This window comes from Hypanus sabinus, chromosome 10, assembly GCF_030144855.1.
Source record: "Hypanus sabinus isolate sHypSab1 chromosome 10, sHypSab1.hap1, whole genome shotgun sequence".
Classification (NCBI taxonomy): domain Eukaryota; kingdom Metazoa; phylum Chordata; class Chondrichthyes; order Myliobatiformes; family Dasyatidae; genus Hypanus; species Hypanus sabinus.
The window spans coordinates 136,102,397-136,120,204 of record NC_082715.1 but is presented as its reverse complement, the minus strand read 5'-3'; the positions used below and the strand labels follow the sequence as shown (position 1 = coordinate 136,120,204).

At 51.2% G+C, this 17,808-nt stretch overlaps 1 protein-coding gene across 4 annotated transcripts in view; it reads right to left on the bottom strand.

Moving 5' to 3' along the window:
* Positions 1–17,808, bottom strand: part of LOC132401161 (MAM domain-containing glycosylphosphatidylinositol anchor protein 1-like) — a 49,319-nt gene that overhangs the window by 10,283 nt on the left and 21,228 nt on the right. For all 4 annotated transcript variants that reach the window (XR_009514505.1, XM_059983073.1, XM_059983074.1 and 1 more), the window contains exons 6-11: positions 14,813–15,082; positions 13,150–13,479; positions 11,960–12,253; positions 11,184–11,453; positions 9,810–9,961; positions 7,811–7,994 (exon numbers count right to left, since the gene is read on the bottom strand). Coding sequence is in view for 3 of the 4 variants with exons in the window: in XM_059983073.1 (XP_059839056.1) it covers positions 7,811–7,994; positions 9,810–9,961; positions 11,184–11,453; positions 11,960–12,253; positions 13,150–13,479; positions 14,813–15,082 (1,500 nt within the window). In the remaining variant the exon portion in view is untranslated. The remainder of the gene's footprint in view (positions 1–7,810; positions 7,995–9,809; positions 9,962–11,183; positions 11,454–11,959; positions 12,254–13,149; positions 13,480–14,812; positions 15,083–17,808) is intronic.

Sequence of the window (17,808 nt, the reverse complement as noted above, 5' to 3'; positions counted from 1 at the left end):
ACATCTCTTCCTTCCCCTCTCATTCCCCATCTCTCCAACTCTGCATCTCACCCTACTCCCATCTATCCCTACCCTCTGCCCCTCCCTCCTATTCCTCTCCTTTTCTCTCCCTACCCGTTCTCCCTTCATCTCTTCTCTCCCCCACATATCCCTCTCCCCCTCCTCCAGCTCTCCCTCCCTCCCTCCATCCATCCCCCATCTCTGCATCCCACCACAACTGAACCCCTTCCCAGTTCCCTTCCCCTCCCATCTTTCCTCCCTTTCCATCTATCCCACCGACCCCACCTCTACCTCCCACATATCTCTCCCTCTCAAACTCTCCACCCATATCCTTTCTGTGCCCTTCCACAGTGCCTTCATTGTCTCTCCCTTGGCATTCTTCCCATGCACCTCATCACCTCTCTCGCTCCACTTCTCCTCTACTCCCTCCTCATTCCCATCCCTCCTCAATTCCAAACAACTAGTCTGCCTTTGCTTTCCTCCCTGCTGTCTGTGTGTCTCTGACCCATTCCACTACCTCCTCGTTTAAGACCATAAGACAAAGGAGCAGAATTAGGCCATGTGCCCCATCGAGTCTGCTCTGCCATTCCATCGTGGCTGATCTATTATCCCTCTCAACCCCATTCTCTGACCTTCTCCCCATAATGTTTGATGTCCTGATTTACCAGGAACCTATCAACCTTCAGGGAATTGTGTACAAGCACTCCCAAGCTCCTTTGCACCTCCGATTTTTGAATTTTTTCCCTATTCAGAAAATAGTCTATGCCTTTATTCCTTCCACCATTCTGCCAATCTGCCAAAATCTTTCTGCAAACTCCCTGTTTTCTCAACACTACCTGCCCCTCCATCTATCTTTGTATCACCCTCAAACTTGGCCACAAAGCCACCAGTTCCTTCATCCAAATCAAATGGAAAGAGGGGTACCAACCCCAGCATCACAATAGTAGATGCCAGCAGCCAACCAGGAAAGACCCCATTTATTACTACTCTTTGCCAAACTGTCAATCTTTCCTGTAATATCATGGGTTCTTATCTTGCTAAGCTGCCTCATGTGCAGTACCTCATCAAAGGCCTTGAAAATCCAAATAAACAGCATCCACTGACTCTCCTTTGCCTATCCTGTCTGTTACTCCCTCAAAGATTTCCAACAGATTTGGCAGGCAAGATTTCCTCTGAACGAAACCATTCTGACTTAGGCCTATTTTGTCAAGGGCCTTCGAGTACCCTGAAACCTCATCCTTAATAGTAGGCTTCAACATCTTTCCAACCACAAGCGTCGAGCGCGCACTTTAAAAGGCAGGACTTCTTGTCAGAGTGGGCAGCGGAGTCCGTGGTAGCAGAGTCCTGGGCTTTGGCTAAGTGGGCTTCGGCGTAAGGGGACTTCGGTAAGCTTGTGTGATTGCTCGCTGAGGAGAAGAAGGTAAGGTCGCTAGGTGCTTTTTAGACTTATTCTATTAATCCAGTTCAGGTATGGGGGAGACAGTCAGAGCAGTGGTGTGCTCCGTATGCAGTATGTGGGAGGTCAGGGTCAACACAGTTGTCCCTGATGACCACACCTGCAAAAGGTGCGTCCAGCTGCAGCTCCTATCAGACCGAGTTAGGGAGTTGGAGCAGGAGCTGGATGAACTACGGATCATTCGGGAGGTGGAGGCAGAGATAGATAGGAGTTATCAGGAGGTAGTCACACCAAAAAACCAAGAAGTAGGCAGATGGGTGACGGTCCAGAGAGGCAGGGGGAGCAGGCAGAGAGAGCAGAGCACCCCTGCGGCCATTCCCATTAACAATAAGTATACCGTACTGGATACTGTTGATGGGGATGACCTACCAGGAATGAGTTGTAGTGGTCCTGCCTCTGGCACAGAGGTTGAACCCTCAACTAGAAAGGGGAGGAGGGAAGAGAAGAGAGCGATAGTTTTGGGGGACTCTATAGTTAGGGGGGCAGATAGGAGATTTTGTGGGGCAGATCGGGAGTCTCGGATGGTATGTTGCCTCCCTGGTGCCAGGGTCCGGGACATCTCAGATTGGGTGCAGGCTATTCTTGAGAATGAGGGCATGAACCCAGATGTAGTGGTCCATGTAGGGACCAATGATGTATGTAAGGTGAGTGAGGGGGTCCTGCTTAGAGAGTTCAGGGAGTTAGGAGTGAAGCTGAAAAGCAGGACCTCCAGGGTGACAATCTCGGGATTGCTACCTGTGCCACGTGCGAGTGAGGTGAAGAATAGAATGATTATGCACATTAATACGAGGCTGAGAGCATGGTGCAGGAAGGAAGGGTTCAGGTTTTTGGATAATTGGTCTTTGTTCCAGGGACATTGGGATCTGTTTCGAAGGGATGGTCTACATCTGAACCGGAGGGGTACTAACATTCTTGCAGGAGTATTTGCCAGTGCTGCTCGGAGGGGTTTAAACTAGATGTGCAGGGGGCAGGGATCCAGATCCAGAGGGTTGGTCAGAAGGTGCATGGGGTTAAATGTGTACAAGGTTTGGGTGATCTTGAGAAGGTCATCAAAATTCAGGGTGCAATTTGCCCGATGGAAGTTCAAGGAGCTGGGTTAGGTACAGTAGACAGTGTTTTATGCAAAGAGAGGAGGAATGGGCTAAGAATTCTATACTTGAATGCGCGTAGTGTCAGAAATAAGACAGATGAGCTTGAAGCTCAGATGAAAATGGGGAACTACGATATTGTTGGGATAACGGAGACATGGCTGCAAGGGGATCAGGCCTGGGAATTGAGTGTACCAGGGTATACGTGCTATCGTAGAGACAGAAATATGGGAAGAGGGGGTGGGGTGGCCCTGTTGGTGAGGAATGAGATTCAGTTCTTAGCAAGAGGTGACTTGGGAACAGGGGAAGTAGAGTCTGTGTGGATTGAGCTGAGGAACAGTAAGGGTAAAAAGACCCTAATGGGTGTTGTGTACAGGCCCCCAAACAGTAGCGTGGATATTGGGTACAAGTTGATTAGGGAGTTAACGTTGGCATGTGCTAAAGGTAATGCAGTCATTATGGGAGATTTGAACATGCAGGTGGACTGGGAGAATCAGGTAGGTGCTGGACCCCAGGATAGGGAGTTTGTGGAGTGTCTAAGGGATGTATTTTTGGAACAGCTTGTGCTTGAGCCAACCAGGAACGAGGCTATTTTGGACTTGGTGATGTGTAATGAACAGGAATTGATAAGTGATCTTGAAGTAAAGGAGCCATTAGGAAGTAGTGATCATAACATGATAAGTTTTTATCTACAATTTGAGAGGGATAGGGGCAGATCAGAGGTGTCAGTGTTGCAATTAAATAAAGGAGACTACGGAGCCATGAGGGAAGAGCTGGCCAAAGTTAAATGGGCGGATGCCCTAGCAGGAAAGACAGTGGATCAGCAGTGGCAGATATTCTTGGGCATAATACAAAAGATGCAAATGCAGTTCATTCCAATGAGAAGGGAGGATTCAAAGAGGGGGAAGGGGCCACAGTGGTTGACAAAGGAAGTCAGAGATTGTATAGCATTAAAGAAAAAGAAGTATGACAGGGCTAAGATGAGTGGGAATACAGATGATTGGGAAAGTTTTAAGGAACAGCAGATCTTAACTAAAAAAGCAATACGGAGAGAAAAAATCAGGTATGAGCTCAGTCTAGCCAGGAATATAAAAGGGGATAGCAAAAGCTTTTTTAGCTATGTGAAGAGAAAGAAGATAGTTAAGAACAATGTTGGCCCCTTGAAGAATGAATTGGGAGAAATTGTTATGGGAAACAGGGAAATGGCAACAGAATTTAATGCATACTTTAGATCTGTCTTCACCAGGGAGGACACAAGCAATCTCCCAGATGTATGGATGGGCCAGGGTCATAAGATATCAGAGGAATTGAGACAGATTGACATTAGGAAAGATACTGTGATGAGTAGACTGGTAGGACTGAAGGCTAATAAATCCCTGGGTCCAGATGGTCTGCATCCGAGGGTTCTAAAAGAGGTGGCTCAGGAAATTGCGGATGCATTGGTAATCATTTTCCAATGTTCCTTAGATTCAGGATCAGTTCCTGAAGATTGGAGAGTGGCTAATGTTGTCCCACTTTTCAAGAAGGGAGGGAAGGAGAAAACGGAGAACTATCGCCCTGTTAGCCTAACGTCAGTCGTGGGGAAGATGCTTGAGTCCATTATTAAGGACGAAATAGTGGCACATCTAGATGGCAGAAATAGGATTAGGCCGAGCCAGCATGGATTTACCCAGGGCAAATCATGCTTGACTAATCTGTTGGAGTTTTTTGAGGGTGTAACAAGGATGTTAGATGAGGGTAAGCCAGTAGATGTTGTGTACCTAGATTTTCAGAAGGCATTCGATAAGGTGCCACATAGGAGATTGGTGAGTAAAATCAGAGCTCATGGCTCATTGGGGGCAGGGTTTCAACATGGATAGAAAACTGGTTGGCAGATAGAAAGCAAAGGGTAGCAGTGAATGGGTGTTTCTCAGACTGGCTGGAGGTGACTAGTGGGGTACCACAGGGCTCTGTATTGGGACCACAGCTCTTTACGATTTATGTCAATGATTTAGATGAGGGCATTGAAAACTATATCAGCAAGTTTGCTGACGATACTAAACTGGGTGGCAGTGTGACATGCGAAGAGGACGTTAGGAGAATACAGGGAGACTTGGATAGGCTGAGTGAGTGGGCAGATACTTGGCAGATGTCATTCATGTGAATAAATGTGAAGTTATCCACTTTGGAAGCTGGAACAAGAGGGCAGAGTATTGTCTGAACGGTGACGAGTTAGGTAAGGGAGAAATGCAAAGAGACCTAGGAGTCCTAGTTCACCAGTAAATGAAGGTGAATGAGCAAGTGCAACAGGCAGTGAAGAGGGCAAATGGAATGTTGGCCTTTGTTACAAGGGGAATTGAATACAAGAGCAAGGATGTTCTTTTGCATTTGTACAGGGCCCTGGTGAGACCACACCTGGAATATTGTGTACAGTTTTGGTCTCCAGGTTTAAGGAAGGACATTCTGGCAATTGAGGAAGTGCAGCGTAGATTCACTAGGTTGATTCCTGGGATGGCAGGGCTGTCTTACGCAGAGAGATTGGAGAGATTGGGCTTGTACACGCTGGAATTGAGGAGATTGAGAGGGGATCTGATTGAAACGTTTAAGATAATTAAAGGATTTGATAGGAATGAGGCAGGAAATATGTTCCAGATGTTGGGAGAGTCCAGTACCAGAGGGCATGGATTGAGAATAAGAGGTCAGTTATTTAAAACAGAGTTGAGGAAGAGCTTCTTCTCCCAGAGAGTTGTGGAGGTGTGGAATGCACTGCCTCAGAAGACGGTGGAGGCCAATTCTCTGGATGCTTTCAAGAAGGAGCTGGATAGATATCTGATGGATAGGGGAATCAAGGGATATGGGGACAAGGCAGGGACTGGGTATTGATAGTGAATGATCAGCCATGATCTCAGAATGGTGGTGCAGACTCGAGGGGCCGAATGGTCTACTTCTGCATCTATTGTCTATTGTCACAAAAATTAGGCTAACTGGCCTGTAATTTCCTTTCTTCTGCCTCCCTCCATTCTTAAAGAGTGATATTTCAGTCCCCCAGAAACATTCCAGAATCTAGTGATTCTTGAAAGATCATTACTAATGCCTTCACAATCCCTTTAGCCACCTCTTTCAGAGCCCTGGGGTGCAATCTGGTTCAAGTGAGTTATCTACCTTCAGAATTTTTGAGCTTCTCATACACCTTCTCTTTAGGGATAGCAAGGACACTCACTCCTGCCCCTTTCTGGCATTATGTTGTGTCTTACACACTGAATACTAACACAAAATACTTATTAAGTTCATCCATCATCTCTTTGTCTCCCAGTACTACCTCTCCAATGGTCCAAAATACATTCTCATCTCTATTTTACTCTTATATCTGAAAAGTCTTTCTGTATCCTCCTTTATATTATTGGCTAGCTTACATTCATATTTCATCTATTCTCTCTGACTTCTTAGTTGCCTCTTTTTTTTTAGAAAGGCTCCAATCCACTAACTTCCGACTAATTTTTGCTTTATTATATGCCTTTTGCTTTTAAGCTGACTTTGTCATCCCTTGTTAATCACAGTTCCCTCATCTTCCCTTTAGAGTACTTTGGGATGTATTATACCCACACCTTCCGGGTTATTCACAGAAACTCCAGTGATGTTCTGCTGTCATCCCTGCTAACGTCCCCTTCCAATCAACTCTCATACTCTCATGACAGCTCCTCTCTCATGCCTCTGTAATTCCCTTTACCCCACTGTAATACTGATACATCTGGTTTATAGCTTCTCCTCCTTAAACAGCAGGGTGAATTCTATCATATTATGATCACTGTCTCCTAAGGGTTCCTTTACCTTAAGCTCCCTAATCAAATCTGGGTCATTACATCACACCCAATACAGAATTGCCATCCCTCTGGTGGACTGAACCACAAGCTGCTTTGAAAAGCCATCTCATGGGCATTCTATAAATTCCCACTCTTGAGATCCAGCACCACCTAATTTTCCCAATCTACTTGCATATTGAAATCCCCCATGATTATTCACAACACTGCTCTTTTTACATGTCTTTTTTGCTTTTGTATCCCACATCCTGGCTGCTATTTGGAAGTCTGAATATAACTCCCGTCAGTCTTTTTACCCCTGCATTAACTCTACTCATAAGGGTTCCACATCTTCTAATACAATATCAACTCTTCCTAAAGATTTGATTTCATTTTTTACCAATAGAGCTACATCACTCCCTGTGCTTACCTGCTTGTCCTTTTGATACAATGTGTATACTTGGATGTTAAGTTCCCAACTATGATCTTCTTTCAGCATGTTTCAGCGATGCCCACAATATCATATCAGCCAATCTCTAACTGTGCTCCAAGATCATCGACCTTATTCTGCGTGTATTCAAGTACAACACTTTCAGCTTAGATTTGTTACCCTTTTCGATTTTGGCCCCATTGTTACTCTGCACCTCATCCCACTGACCTATCTACTCTTCCTGACAGTCCCACTGCACCCTGCACCTGGCTGCCCCACCCTCAGTCCAATCACTTGTTCCCATCCCCTTACCAAATTAGTTTAAGCCCTCCGCAACAGCTCTAGCAAATCTGCCGCAAGGATATCGGTCCCCCTTAGGTTCATGTACAGGTCGTTCCTTGCTCAGAAGAGATACCAGTGATCCAGAAATCTGAAGCCCTGTCCACTTCCACCAGTTTCCTAGTCACACGTTCATCTGCTAAATCAACCTGTTCTTGCCTTCAGTGGCACGTGGCAAAGGCACCAATCCTGCTTTGCAGGTTCCTACCCAACTCTCTATATTCTTTCTTCAGGACCTCCTTCCTTTTCCCATGTATACTGTTGGCGCTAATATCTGCCACGACTTATGGCGGTTCACCCTTCCCCCTTTAGAAAGCTGTGGACCCAGTCTGAGTTATCCCTGACCCTGGTTCCTGGGAGGCAACCTAGCATCCGGGTGTCTTTATCGCGTCCACAGAATCAGCTGTCTGCTCCTGCAACTATGGAATCCCCGTTCACTACTGCACTTCTCCCTTCTGAGCCACGGAGGCAGACTCAGTGCCAGAGACCTGGTCACTGCAGCTTCCCCGCTTCCCCTTGGTAGGTTGACATCTCCCCCCCCCCCCCCACCAACAGTATCCAAAGCGGTATACTTATTACTTAGGAGAACAGGTACAGACTTCCTCCTCTCCCTGCACCCTTTGCAATCTCCTCCATACCCTCTACCACTCTCCCCACCCCTTGCCCCTCTCCCTGCCGCGTCACCGCCACTCCTCGCGCCTGGTATGGCCGGCACACTAACGGTTGGTGTAGAGGATGGTGCGGCTGGCTGTGTCGCCTGGCCCGTAGCTGGTGATGGGGGTGAGGTGGACCCGATAAGAGCGAGGGATCCGGAGGTTGCCCAGAGTGTAGGTGAGGAGGGAGCCCACTTCGATGCTCTTGTTGACGGTGATCATGCTCGGCTTCAGCCACGCGCTGGGCGATCCCTGTCGACACCAGGAACACGAGAGCAGTGAGCGGGGGCCCAGAACAGTGCCTCTTCCCTCCCGCGCAGAGCCCAGTGCCACGCCCCCCCCCCCCCCCACGCGGGGCCCACACACAAAAGCTGTCCTAACTAGCCCTAATAATTTTCTAGATCTGCCACAGTTCACCTACAAACCCAACAGATCTGTAGGCGATGCACTTTGCATCAGTCTGGACTTTCATACTACAACACCTTGGCTCCCATGGTACATATGTCAGGATTCTCTTTGTCAATTTCAGTTCAGCCTTCAATACCATCATCCCTGAGCTTCTGGAAGAGAAACTCTCCAGACCTGACATACCTGGTCCCACCTGCAGGTGGATCACAAACTTCATCTCTGACAGGAGGCAGTATGCGAGACCAGGCAATCACATCTCCACATCCCGCTCACTCAGCACTGGTGCACCACAGAGCTGATTTCACTCAGCTCTCTTATTTTCTCCATACGCCAATCTCCAGTGATCCATCAGTTAAACTGATAATGTTTGCAGACAACACCACTGTCATTGGACTGGTCACCAGAGGCGACACTGATACCAGGAAGTACGCAAGCAGGAGGTTGTGGAGGCCAAGTCTTTACGTATATTTAAGGCAGAGGGTGATAGATTATTGATTGGTCAGGGCATGAAGGGATATGAGAAGGTGGCAGGAAATGGGGGCTGAGAGGGAAAATGGATCAGCCATGAGGAAATGGCTGAGTAGACTCGATGGGCCAAAAGGCCTAATTCTTTTCCTATGTGTAGTATAGGGCTCCGTTAGTCTCGAAAGACCATGGATTTGCACCTTGGAAAGTTTCCAGGCAAGCCTGGGCAAGGTTTTTTTTAATGGAAGACCAGCAGTTGCCCAAGCTGCAAGTCTCCCCTCTCCACGCCACCGATGTTGTCCAAGGGAAGGGCATTCTGTTCCTTGATCTTATTGTCTTAACTAGTATCCTTGACTTGTCCTAAACAAGACAGGACCCTCACCATCCAGGACCGGCCCTTTGAGGGTGAGGACCAGTTTTGCCAGATAGAGGAGGGGAATTGTCAGGTCTGTTGTCAAGAAAGCAGCCTTGACGGGGGACAGAATTGTATAGGGACTGGACCTCCATGGTAAAATGAGGTGTCAGGATGAGGGGACAAAGTTACCTAGGACATTGAGAGCATTTGAAGTGTCACAGTTGCAGGCGGGAAGGGACTGAAGCAAGGGAGATAGAATGGAGCTGAGGTCTGCAAACACGAGTTCAGTGAGGCAGGTGCAGGCAGAGACAATGAGCCTACCCAGACAGTCAGGTTTGTGGATCTTGGGTAAGGGGTAGAAACAAGCGATGCAGGGTAAGGGAACTGAGTTTGGTGGCAGTGAATGGGAGTTCTCCAGAGTTGATGAGCTTGGTGATGGCGACAAAGAGAGTTTTCTGATGGCCTGGAGTGGGGTCCTTTTTCAAGGGGTCAGTAGAAGGAGGTGTCTGAGAGTCAGTCCTCCAGACTACAACAGCAACCCACTTTGCAGTGCTGCCACAAAAGAACAAATCTTCTGATATAGCGCAACAAGAGTAAACCTGATTCTGAAGTAGGATCTCACTCCCAGTACCAAGTTCTGGTCAAGACCGAGTTCTCCCAGACTGTGCATGGAACTCCACAATGGAAAGCGTCACCTCCACACCCACGTTCAATCTGCACAGGAGGTTTGTCCCGTCCAGGCGCGCCTGTCATCTGTCCATCTCTCAGGTTACATGAACCTCTCCAACAGCTTTCTCACACCCTCTCACCTGCCCCACCCATCCCACCGTGGGGCTCACCTCTTCCTGGGCATCCAGCTGATACCTCAGGACGTCCCCGACTGCGTTGGGAAGCCGCTGCGTCCACTGCAGGAGGAAGGTGTACAGGTTGGGATGCTGGATCCGCACCGGGCTTGGGGTGTCGAAATAAAACTCCGGCTCGTAGGCTCGTCCTTCACAGAGAGAAGAGTGAGTGGGTAAGGGCCCAGACCATGGTGTAGACCCCAGCCCCTGGGGACAGACACCACCCCCCTGGGTAAGACAGTGAGTGGGCAAGGGCCCAGACCCCGGTATAGACTCCACCCCCTGGGGACAGACACCACCCCCCTGGGTAAGACAGTGAGTTGGCAAGGGCCCTGACCCCGGTATAGACCCCAGCCCCTGGGGACAGACACCACCCCCCTGGGTAAGACAGTGAGTGGGCAAGGGCCCAGACCCCGGTATAGACTCCACCCCCTGGGGACAGACACCACCCCCCTGGGTAAGACAGTGAGTTGGCAAGGGCCCTGACCCCGGTATAGACCCCAGCCCCTGGGGACAGACACCACCCCCCTGGGTAAGACAGTGAGTGGGCAAGGGCCCAGACCCCGGTATAGACTCCACCCCCTGGGGACAGACACCACCCCCCTGGGTAAGACAGTGAGTGGGCAAGGGCCCTGACCCCGGTATAGACCCCAGCCCCTGGGGACAGACACCACCCCCCTGGGTAAGACAGTGAGTGGGCAAGGGCCCAGACCCCGGTATAGACTCCACCCCCTGGGGACAGACACCACCCCCCTGGGTAAGACAGTGAGTGGGCAAAGGCCCTGACCCCAGTATAGACCCTAGCCCCTGGGGACAGACACCACCCCCTGGGGACAGACAGTGAGTGGGCAAGGGCCCAGACCCCAGTATAGACCCCAGCCCCTGGGGACAGACACCACCCCCCTGGGTAAGACAGTGAGTGGGCAAGGGCCCGGTCCCCAGTATAGACCCCACCCTCTGGAGACACCACCCCCCTGGAAGGGTCCAGACCTCGGTATGGATTCCACCCCTGGGGACAGACACCACCCCTCTGGGTAAGACAGTGAGTGGGCAAATGTCCAGACCCTGATATAGACCCCCCACCCCCTGTACAGAGAGTAAGTGGTCAGTGGCCCAGACCCCGGTACAGGCCCTACCCTTATTTCCTGGATACAGAGTGAGTGGGCAGGGGACCAGAACCCACCCTGTGGGGACAGAGAACAAGTGGGCCGGGCCCCAGTCCTCAGCCCATGGGGCAGAGATTGAGTGGACAGAGGCCTGTACCATGGACAGCACCCCAGGCACAGAGGGAAGGAGACTGCCCAAAAGTAACCTGCAGCTAATGACCTGTAGGTACATCCCTCTCTCCTTGCATTCCCTACCCCTCCTCACCAGTGAGGTTGAAGAGACAGGTCTGCACTCCCACAGCATTGGTCATCCGGCACCGGTACACCCCGTACATGCCCGGCCGCAGAGGGGGCAGCTTCAGCTCGGAGCGGTCGGGGGTCTCGAGCTCCAGCCTCTCCAGGGGGGCCTCGCCCAGCGTCCACTCGGCCGACGTCACCTTCATCGGGTTCCCGCTGACCACCCGACAGGTCAGCGTGACCCCGCGGCCCAGCCTCTGCCGCACATCCGCAAACTCCGGCTCCACCGTCAGGGGATCTGTGTGTGGCAGGATGGGGGAGCGGGGGAGATCGGTTAGTGCGTGTTCCCCAATCGGCCCATCGGATGGACTTAACCCATGCCCACAACCCTCCCCAAACACTGATCCTCTCGCCCACATCTCCCTCCCTCCATTTCCCCTTCTCACTCACCAGACACAGGAGCAGAATTAGACCTTTCGGCCTGCCTAGTCTGTACCGTCATTCCATCATGGTTAATTTATTGACCCTCTCAACCCCATTTTCCTCTCTCCCTGTCCCTCCTTAACATCTCATCCTCAAGACACACCTAACCCTCTCTTCTTTCAAACCCTACCTACAGCCCACCACTCTCCTCTCACCCTGTCCCTCTCCCATCTGTCCACCTGTCCAGCAAGTGTCCGCACGATCTCAAACTCTTGCTTCCCCAGCCTTTGTCATTACTCACACAGCCCTCCCTCTGCTCCCCCCACGCACACAGCACAAGGTACACACTCACTCCCGCTGCCACCCCCCTCCCCAACTCACAGAGTACGTTGAAGTGGATGCTCCCCTCGCGGGCGCGGACGTTCAGTGTGTTGTATACTCCGGTCCGACAGCGATACGTCCCACTCTGGTCCCGGCTGACATTGTCCAGTCGCAGTATCCCGTCGAAGGACTGCCACTCTTGTGATCCTGCCGGGAGGCTCCGCTCCTTGTCCTTGTCCATCCGGGACCACAGCACCACCGGCTTCGGCTTCCCGCTCACCTCGCAACGCAACTCCGCTGCGGAGCCCTCGATCACCTCCACCACAGGCTGCACCACCTCCAGCACAGGGGGCTCTGGGCGGGGACGGGAAGGGGGAGAGGGAGAGTAGGGTTAGAGGAGGTGGGGAGGGGTAGATGGGGTTTTGGGGTGGTGATGAAGGGGGGAAGTTGGGAGAGGTGGGAAAGTAGGAGAGGGAGGATGGAGAGAGTCATAAAGTCACACAGAACAGAACCAGGCCTTTCAGCTCATCAAGTACATACCCCAGTCAAGCCAGTCTCAGTTCCTTTGTTTAATCCCTACACCTCTCCTGTCCATGGACCTGGTCCAATTGTCTTTTAAATTATTTTTTTTACCCACCTCAACCACTACCTCTGGCAGCTCTTTCCACACACAGCTCCTTCTCGGCAAAAATAAACTTGCCTCTTAAATATCCTCTTACTATCTTTCCTTTCGGTTAGTCCTGACGAAGGGTCTCGGCCTGAAACGTCGACAGCGCTTCTCCCTATAGATGCTGCCCGGCCTGCTGTGTTCCACCAGCATTTTGTGTGTGTTGCTGTTTGAATTTCCAGCATCTGCAGATTTCCTCGTGTTACCTCTTAAAGTTCCTATTAAATCTCTCCCCGTCGCCTTAAGACTGCGGTGAGTGTCAGTGGGACAGGGCGTGGGTCAGTGTGTCGGTGAGTTGGGGCATGTGTCACTGTGACTGGAATATGTGGCTGAGCTGGGGAGTGCAGAACGATCTCCCTCGGACGAGAGGAGATGTTAATGTCGGTGCCGGCCTGTCATGAATCGCGGAGCGCTGTTCACCCAGGCTGGTGGAGGTTTTAACGCCGACGCTGACTCGGGAACGGCCGAGCCGTGGAGTGTGCTCACCCAGGTTAATGGCGGCGTTGACATCATTGCTGCCCTGGGGAACGGCTGCACTGCGGGGTGTGTCAGCCGGTGTGTGGGTGCGTCGGGGAGTGCTCACCCAGGCTGGTGGAGATGTTGACGTCGATGCTGACCTCGGGGACCGCCGAGCCTCGGAGGGAGGCCACGCACGTGTAGGTGGCCGAGTCGGAGAAGCGCATGCTGATGATGTCCAGGCTGGTGACTCCGGGCGGGAACTCCTGGTCATTGCGGGAGATGATAATACGACTGCTGGGCCGCAGGGTGCGACCGTTCTTCAGCCAGCGGTAGGTCAGCTCCTCCTGCGGCACCGCCTCCACCTGACAGGACACCTTCACCTCCCGGTCCAGGTGGATCTTTTCATCGTCATGGAACGGGTCAGGGGTGATCCAGAACCGGCCGTTCCACAGGGCTGCGGACAAGCAAGGACCGAGTGACTGCTGAGTGTATTCAGCGAGGTGGGACAGTGCAGTGTACCAGTTCGATCTACGGTAGGACCGTGTATCGGACGGTTCTGTGTACGGTGGACACTACATACCGGATGGTTCGGAAGTGTACAGTGGTGACTGCATACTGGACGGTTCTGTGTACGGTGGACACTACATACCGGATGGTTCGGAAGTGTACAGTGGTGACTGCATACTGGACGGTTCTGTGTACGGTGGACACTACATACCGGATGGTTCGGAAGTGTACAGTGGTGACTGCATACTGGACGGTTCTGCGTACGGTGGACACTACATACGGGATGGTTCGGAAGTGTACAGTGGTGACTGCATACTGGACGGTTCTGTGTACGGTGGACACTACATACGGGATGGTTCGGAAGTGTACAGTGGTGACTGCATACTGGACGGTTCTGTGTACGGTGGACACTACATGCGGGATGGTTCGGAAGTGTACAGTGGTGACTGCATACTGGACGGTTCTGCGTACGGTGGACACTACATACGGGATGGTTCGGAAGTGTACAGTGGTGACTGCATACTGGACGGTTCTGTGTACGGTGGACACTACATACGGGATGGTTCGGAAGTGTACAGTGGTGACTGCATACTGGACGGTTCTGCGTACGGTGGACACTACATACGGGATGGTTCGGAAGTGTACAGTGGTGACTGCATACTGGACGGTTCTGTGTACGGTGGACACTACATACGGGATGGTTCGGAAGTGTACAGTGGTGACTGCATACTGGACGGTTCTGCGTACGGTGGACACTACATACGGGATGGTTCGGAAGTGTACAGTGGTGACTGCATACTGGACGGTTCTGTGTACGGTGGACACTACATACGGGATGGTTCGGAAGTGTACAGTGGTGACTGCATACTGGACGGTTCTATGTACGGTTGTCACTACATACCGGATGGTTCGGAAGTGTACAGTGGTGACTGCATACTGGACGGTTCTATGTACGGTTGTCACTACATACCGGATGGTTCGGAAGTGTACAGTGGTGACTGCATACTGGACGGTTCTATGTACGGTGGACACTACATACCGGATGGTTCGGAAGTGTACAGTGGTGACTGCATACTGGACGGTTCTGTGTACGGTGGACACTACATACGGGCTGGTTCGGAAGTGTACAGTGGGGACTGCATACTGGACGGTTCTGTGTACGGTGGACACTACATACGGGATAGTTCGGAAGTGTACAGTGGTGACTGCATACTGGACGGTTCTGTGTTCTGAGTGCCACAAGGCACTGCGTACGGCGCGGATACGCTGCTCTCACTCACCGCGGACCTGCACCTCCACCGACCGGCGTGCAGGGTTGCCGACCCCGTTCTGTGCTGAGCAGTTGTAGTGTCCGGCCTGCTCTCGCCTGATGTCCCGGATCCACAGTTTTCCCGCTTGGATGCGGACGTTGTCCGGCATGGGGCCGGGGGAGTGAGACCACCAGAGCACGGGAGGAGGGTCCCCGCCGACCACCAAGCACTCCATCTCCACTTCGCTGCCGGGGTCAACCACCAGCAACTCCGGTACCGACACCGACAGCACTGGGGGAGCTGAGGGAGACGGCCTGTCAGTGGGGCAGGGACTGGGGTCACCTCATGTCCTTGAGGGGCCAACGACAGTGACAGCGTTGGAGGGAGGTGCTGAGGGAGCCTGCCTGTCTGTGGGGGTAGATACCGGCTCCACCATCCCTCCTGAGTGGTTACCGTCCCTCAGCTTCTCAAGAGGTCACAGATCGTCCCGAGGGGTCACGGAACTTCCCGAGGTGGTTACCAACACTGACAGCACTGGGGGGGGGGGGGGGGTCGAAGGACCACTTGTCAGTCACCGCCTGTCCCAAGAGATGATCGTCTGTGGGGGTCACTGTCCGTCCCGAGGGGTGACACTCAGGACTGACTCAACTTGGGCATCGCTCTGCTCCCTGAACTCAGAGCTTCCCACCACCGTGGTGAATGAGGGCAGCCCCTCCTCCTCACCCTCTCCCCTCTCCCCTTCCCCATGACATTTGCCTCCCCTCTCCTCCTTCCTCTCCCTCCTCTTGACATTACCCCCCTCCCTTCAATGCTATCCTCTGGCACCAGCTCTCTCCCTGCTCTACCGGACCTTATTCACTCTGGCTCCCACCTCCCGACTCCTACCTCACTGTCCCTGACCTCTCACCTTCCTTCAGTGTCCTTCTCTTTGTCTTTTTGTCCATTTCACTCTCTGCTCCCTCCCCCCTCAAAGCACATTGATGTGGGTAGAGCAGTGGATGTGATTTATAGATTTTAGTAGGACATTTGATAAGTTTCCCCATGATAAACTCACTCAGAAAGTCAGGAGGCATGAGATCCAGGGACTGTGCAGATTCAGAAGTAGTTTGCCCACAGAAGGCAGAGGCTGGTAGGGAATGGAGAGCATGGATTGAAAATTGGCTGGCTGACAGGAAACAAAGAGTAGCGATTAACAGGTCCCTTTCGGAATGGCAGGCTGTGACCAGTGTGGTACCGCAAGGTTCGGTGCTGGGACCGCAGCTGTTGACAATATACATTAATGATTTAGATGAAGGGATTAAAAGTAACATTAGCAAATTTGCTGATGACACAAAGCTGGGTGGCAGTGTGAAATGTCAGGAGGATATGAGAATGCAGGGTGACTTGGACAGGTTGGGTGAGTGGGCAAATGTATGGCAGATGCAGTTCAATGTGGATAAATGTGGGGTTATCCACTTTGGTGGCAAGAACAGGAAGGCAGATTACTATCTAAATGGAGTCAAGTTAGGAAAAGGGGAAGTACAACAAGATCTAGGTGTTCTTGTATATCAGTCAATGAAAGCAAGCATGCAGGTACAGCAGGCAGTGAAAAAAGCTAATGGCATGCTGGCTTTTATAACAAGAGGAATTGAGTATAGGAGTAAAGAGGTCCTTCTGCAGCTGTACAGGGCCCTGGTGAGACCCCACCTGGAGTATTGTGTGCAGTTTTGGTCTCCAAATTTGAGGAAGGACGTTCTTGCTATTGAGGGAGTGCAGCGTAGGTTCACAAGGTTAATTCCTGGAATGGCAGGACTGTCATATGTTGAAAGATTGGACCGACTGGGCTTTTATATACTGGAATTTAGAAGGATGAGAAGGGATCTGATTGAAACATATAAGATTATTAACGGATTGGACACACTGGAGGCAGGAAGCATGTTCCCGCTGATGGGTGAGTCCAGAACTAGAGGCCACAGTTTAAGAATAAGGGGTAGGCCATTTAGAACAGAGATGCAGAAAAACTTTTTCACCCAGAGAGTGGTGGATGTGTGGAATGCTCTGCTCTAGAAGGCAGTGGAGGCCAAGTCTCTGGATGCATTCAAGAGAGAGTTAGATAGAGCTCTTATAGATAGCGGGGTCAGGGGATATGGGGAGAGGGCAGGAACGGGGTACTGATTGTGTATGATCACAGTGAATGGCGGTGCTGACTAGAAGGACCGAATGGCCTACTCCTGCACCTACTGTCTATTGTCATTCTGCCTCGAGATCGATGACGAGTGGTATTCTGCAGGGATTCTGTTCTGTGAGTGTTGTACATGATTTGAATGAGGAAGTGGAAGGGTGTGTTAGGTTTGCAAATGACACAAAGTTTGTCGGTGCTGTGGATAGAGTAGAAGGTGCCATAGGTTACAACGGGATATTGATAGAGAGCAGAGCTGGGCTGAGAAGTGGCAAATACTGCTCAATCCGTAGAAGTGTGAAGTGATTCATTATGGAAGGTCAAATTTGAAGGCAGATACAGGGTTAATGGTAGGATTTTTAGAGGAGCGGAAGAACAGAGAGGTCTTGAGGTCCATAACCATAGATCCCTCAAAGTTGGCACGCAAGTTGGTAGGATGACTAGGAAAGCATATGGTGTATAGGTCTTCATTAATCAGGGTTCAAGTTCAAGAGCTGTAAGCCTTCTAGTTTTATTTCTATGGCTTCCTTTACCAGGCGGTCTGAAAAGCCATTGGTGCAGCACAGTAGTTTTGTGCTGTCAAAGTCAGTCTTATGGCCATTGCAAATGCAGCTTCTGCTACCACCAATTTCTCCAGGTAACCCAAATGGATACATCTCCTCTGCTCCTTGATGCAGGTTTCTGTCTTGTGTCCCGTCTGGCTGATATACGCTGCTCTGCATTCACAGGGAATCCTGTAAATGCCAGCTGACCTGAATCCCAGGTCACCTTTGAACTTCCTTACAGGTTTGTGGATGGTATTATTCTGGCATTTCTTCAGGATCCCAGTGATCCTTCCAGAAACCATGGAAATATAGGAAAGACAAGC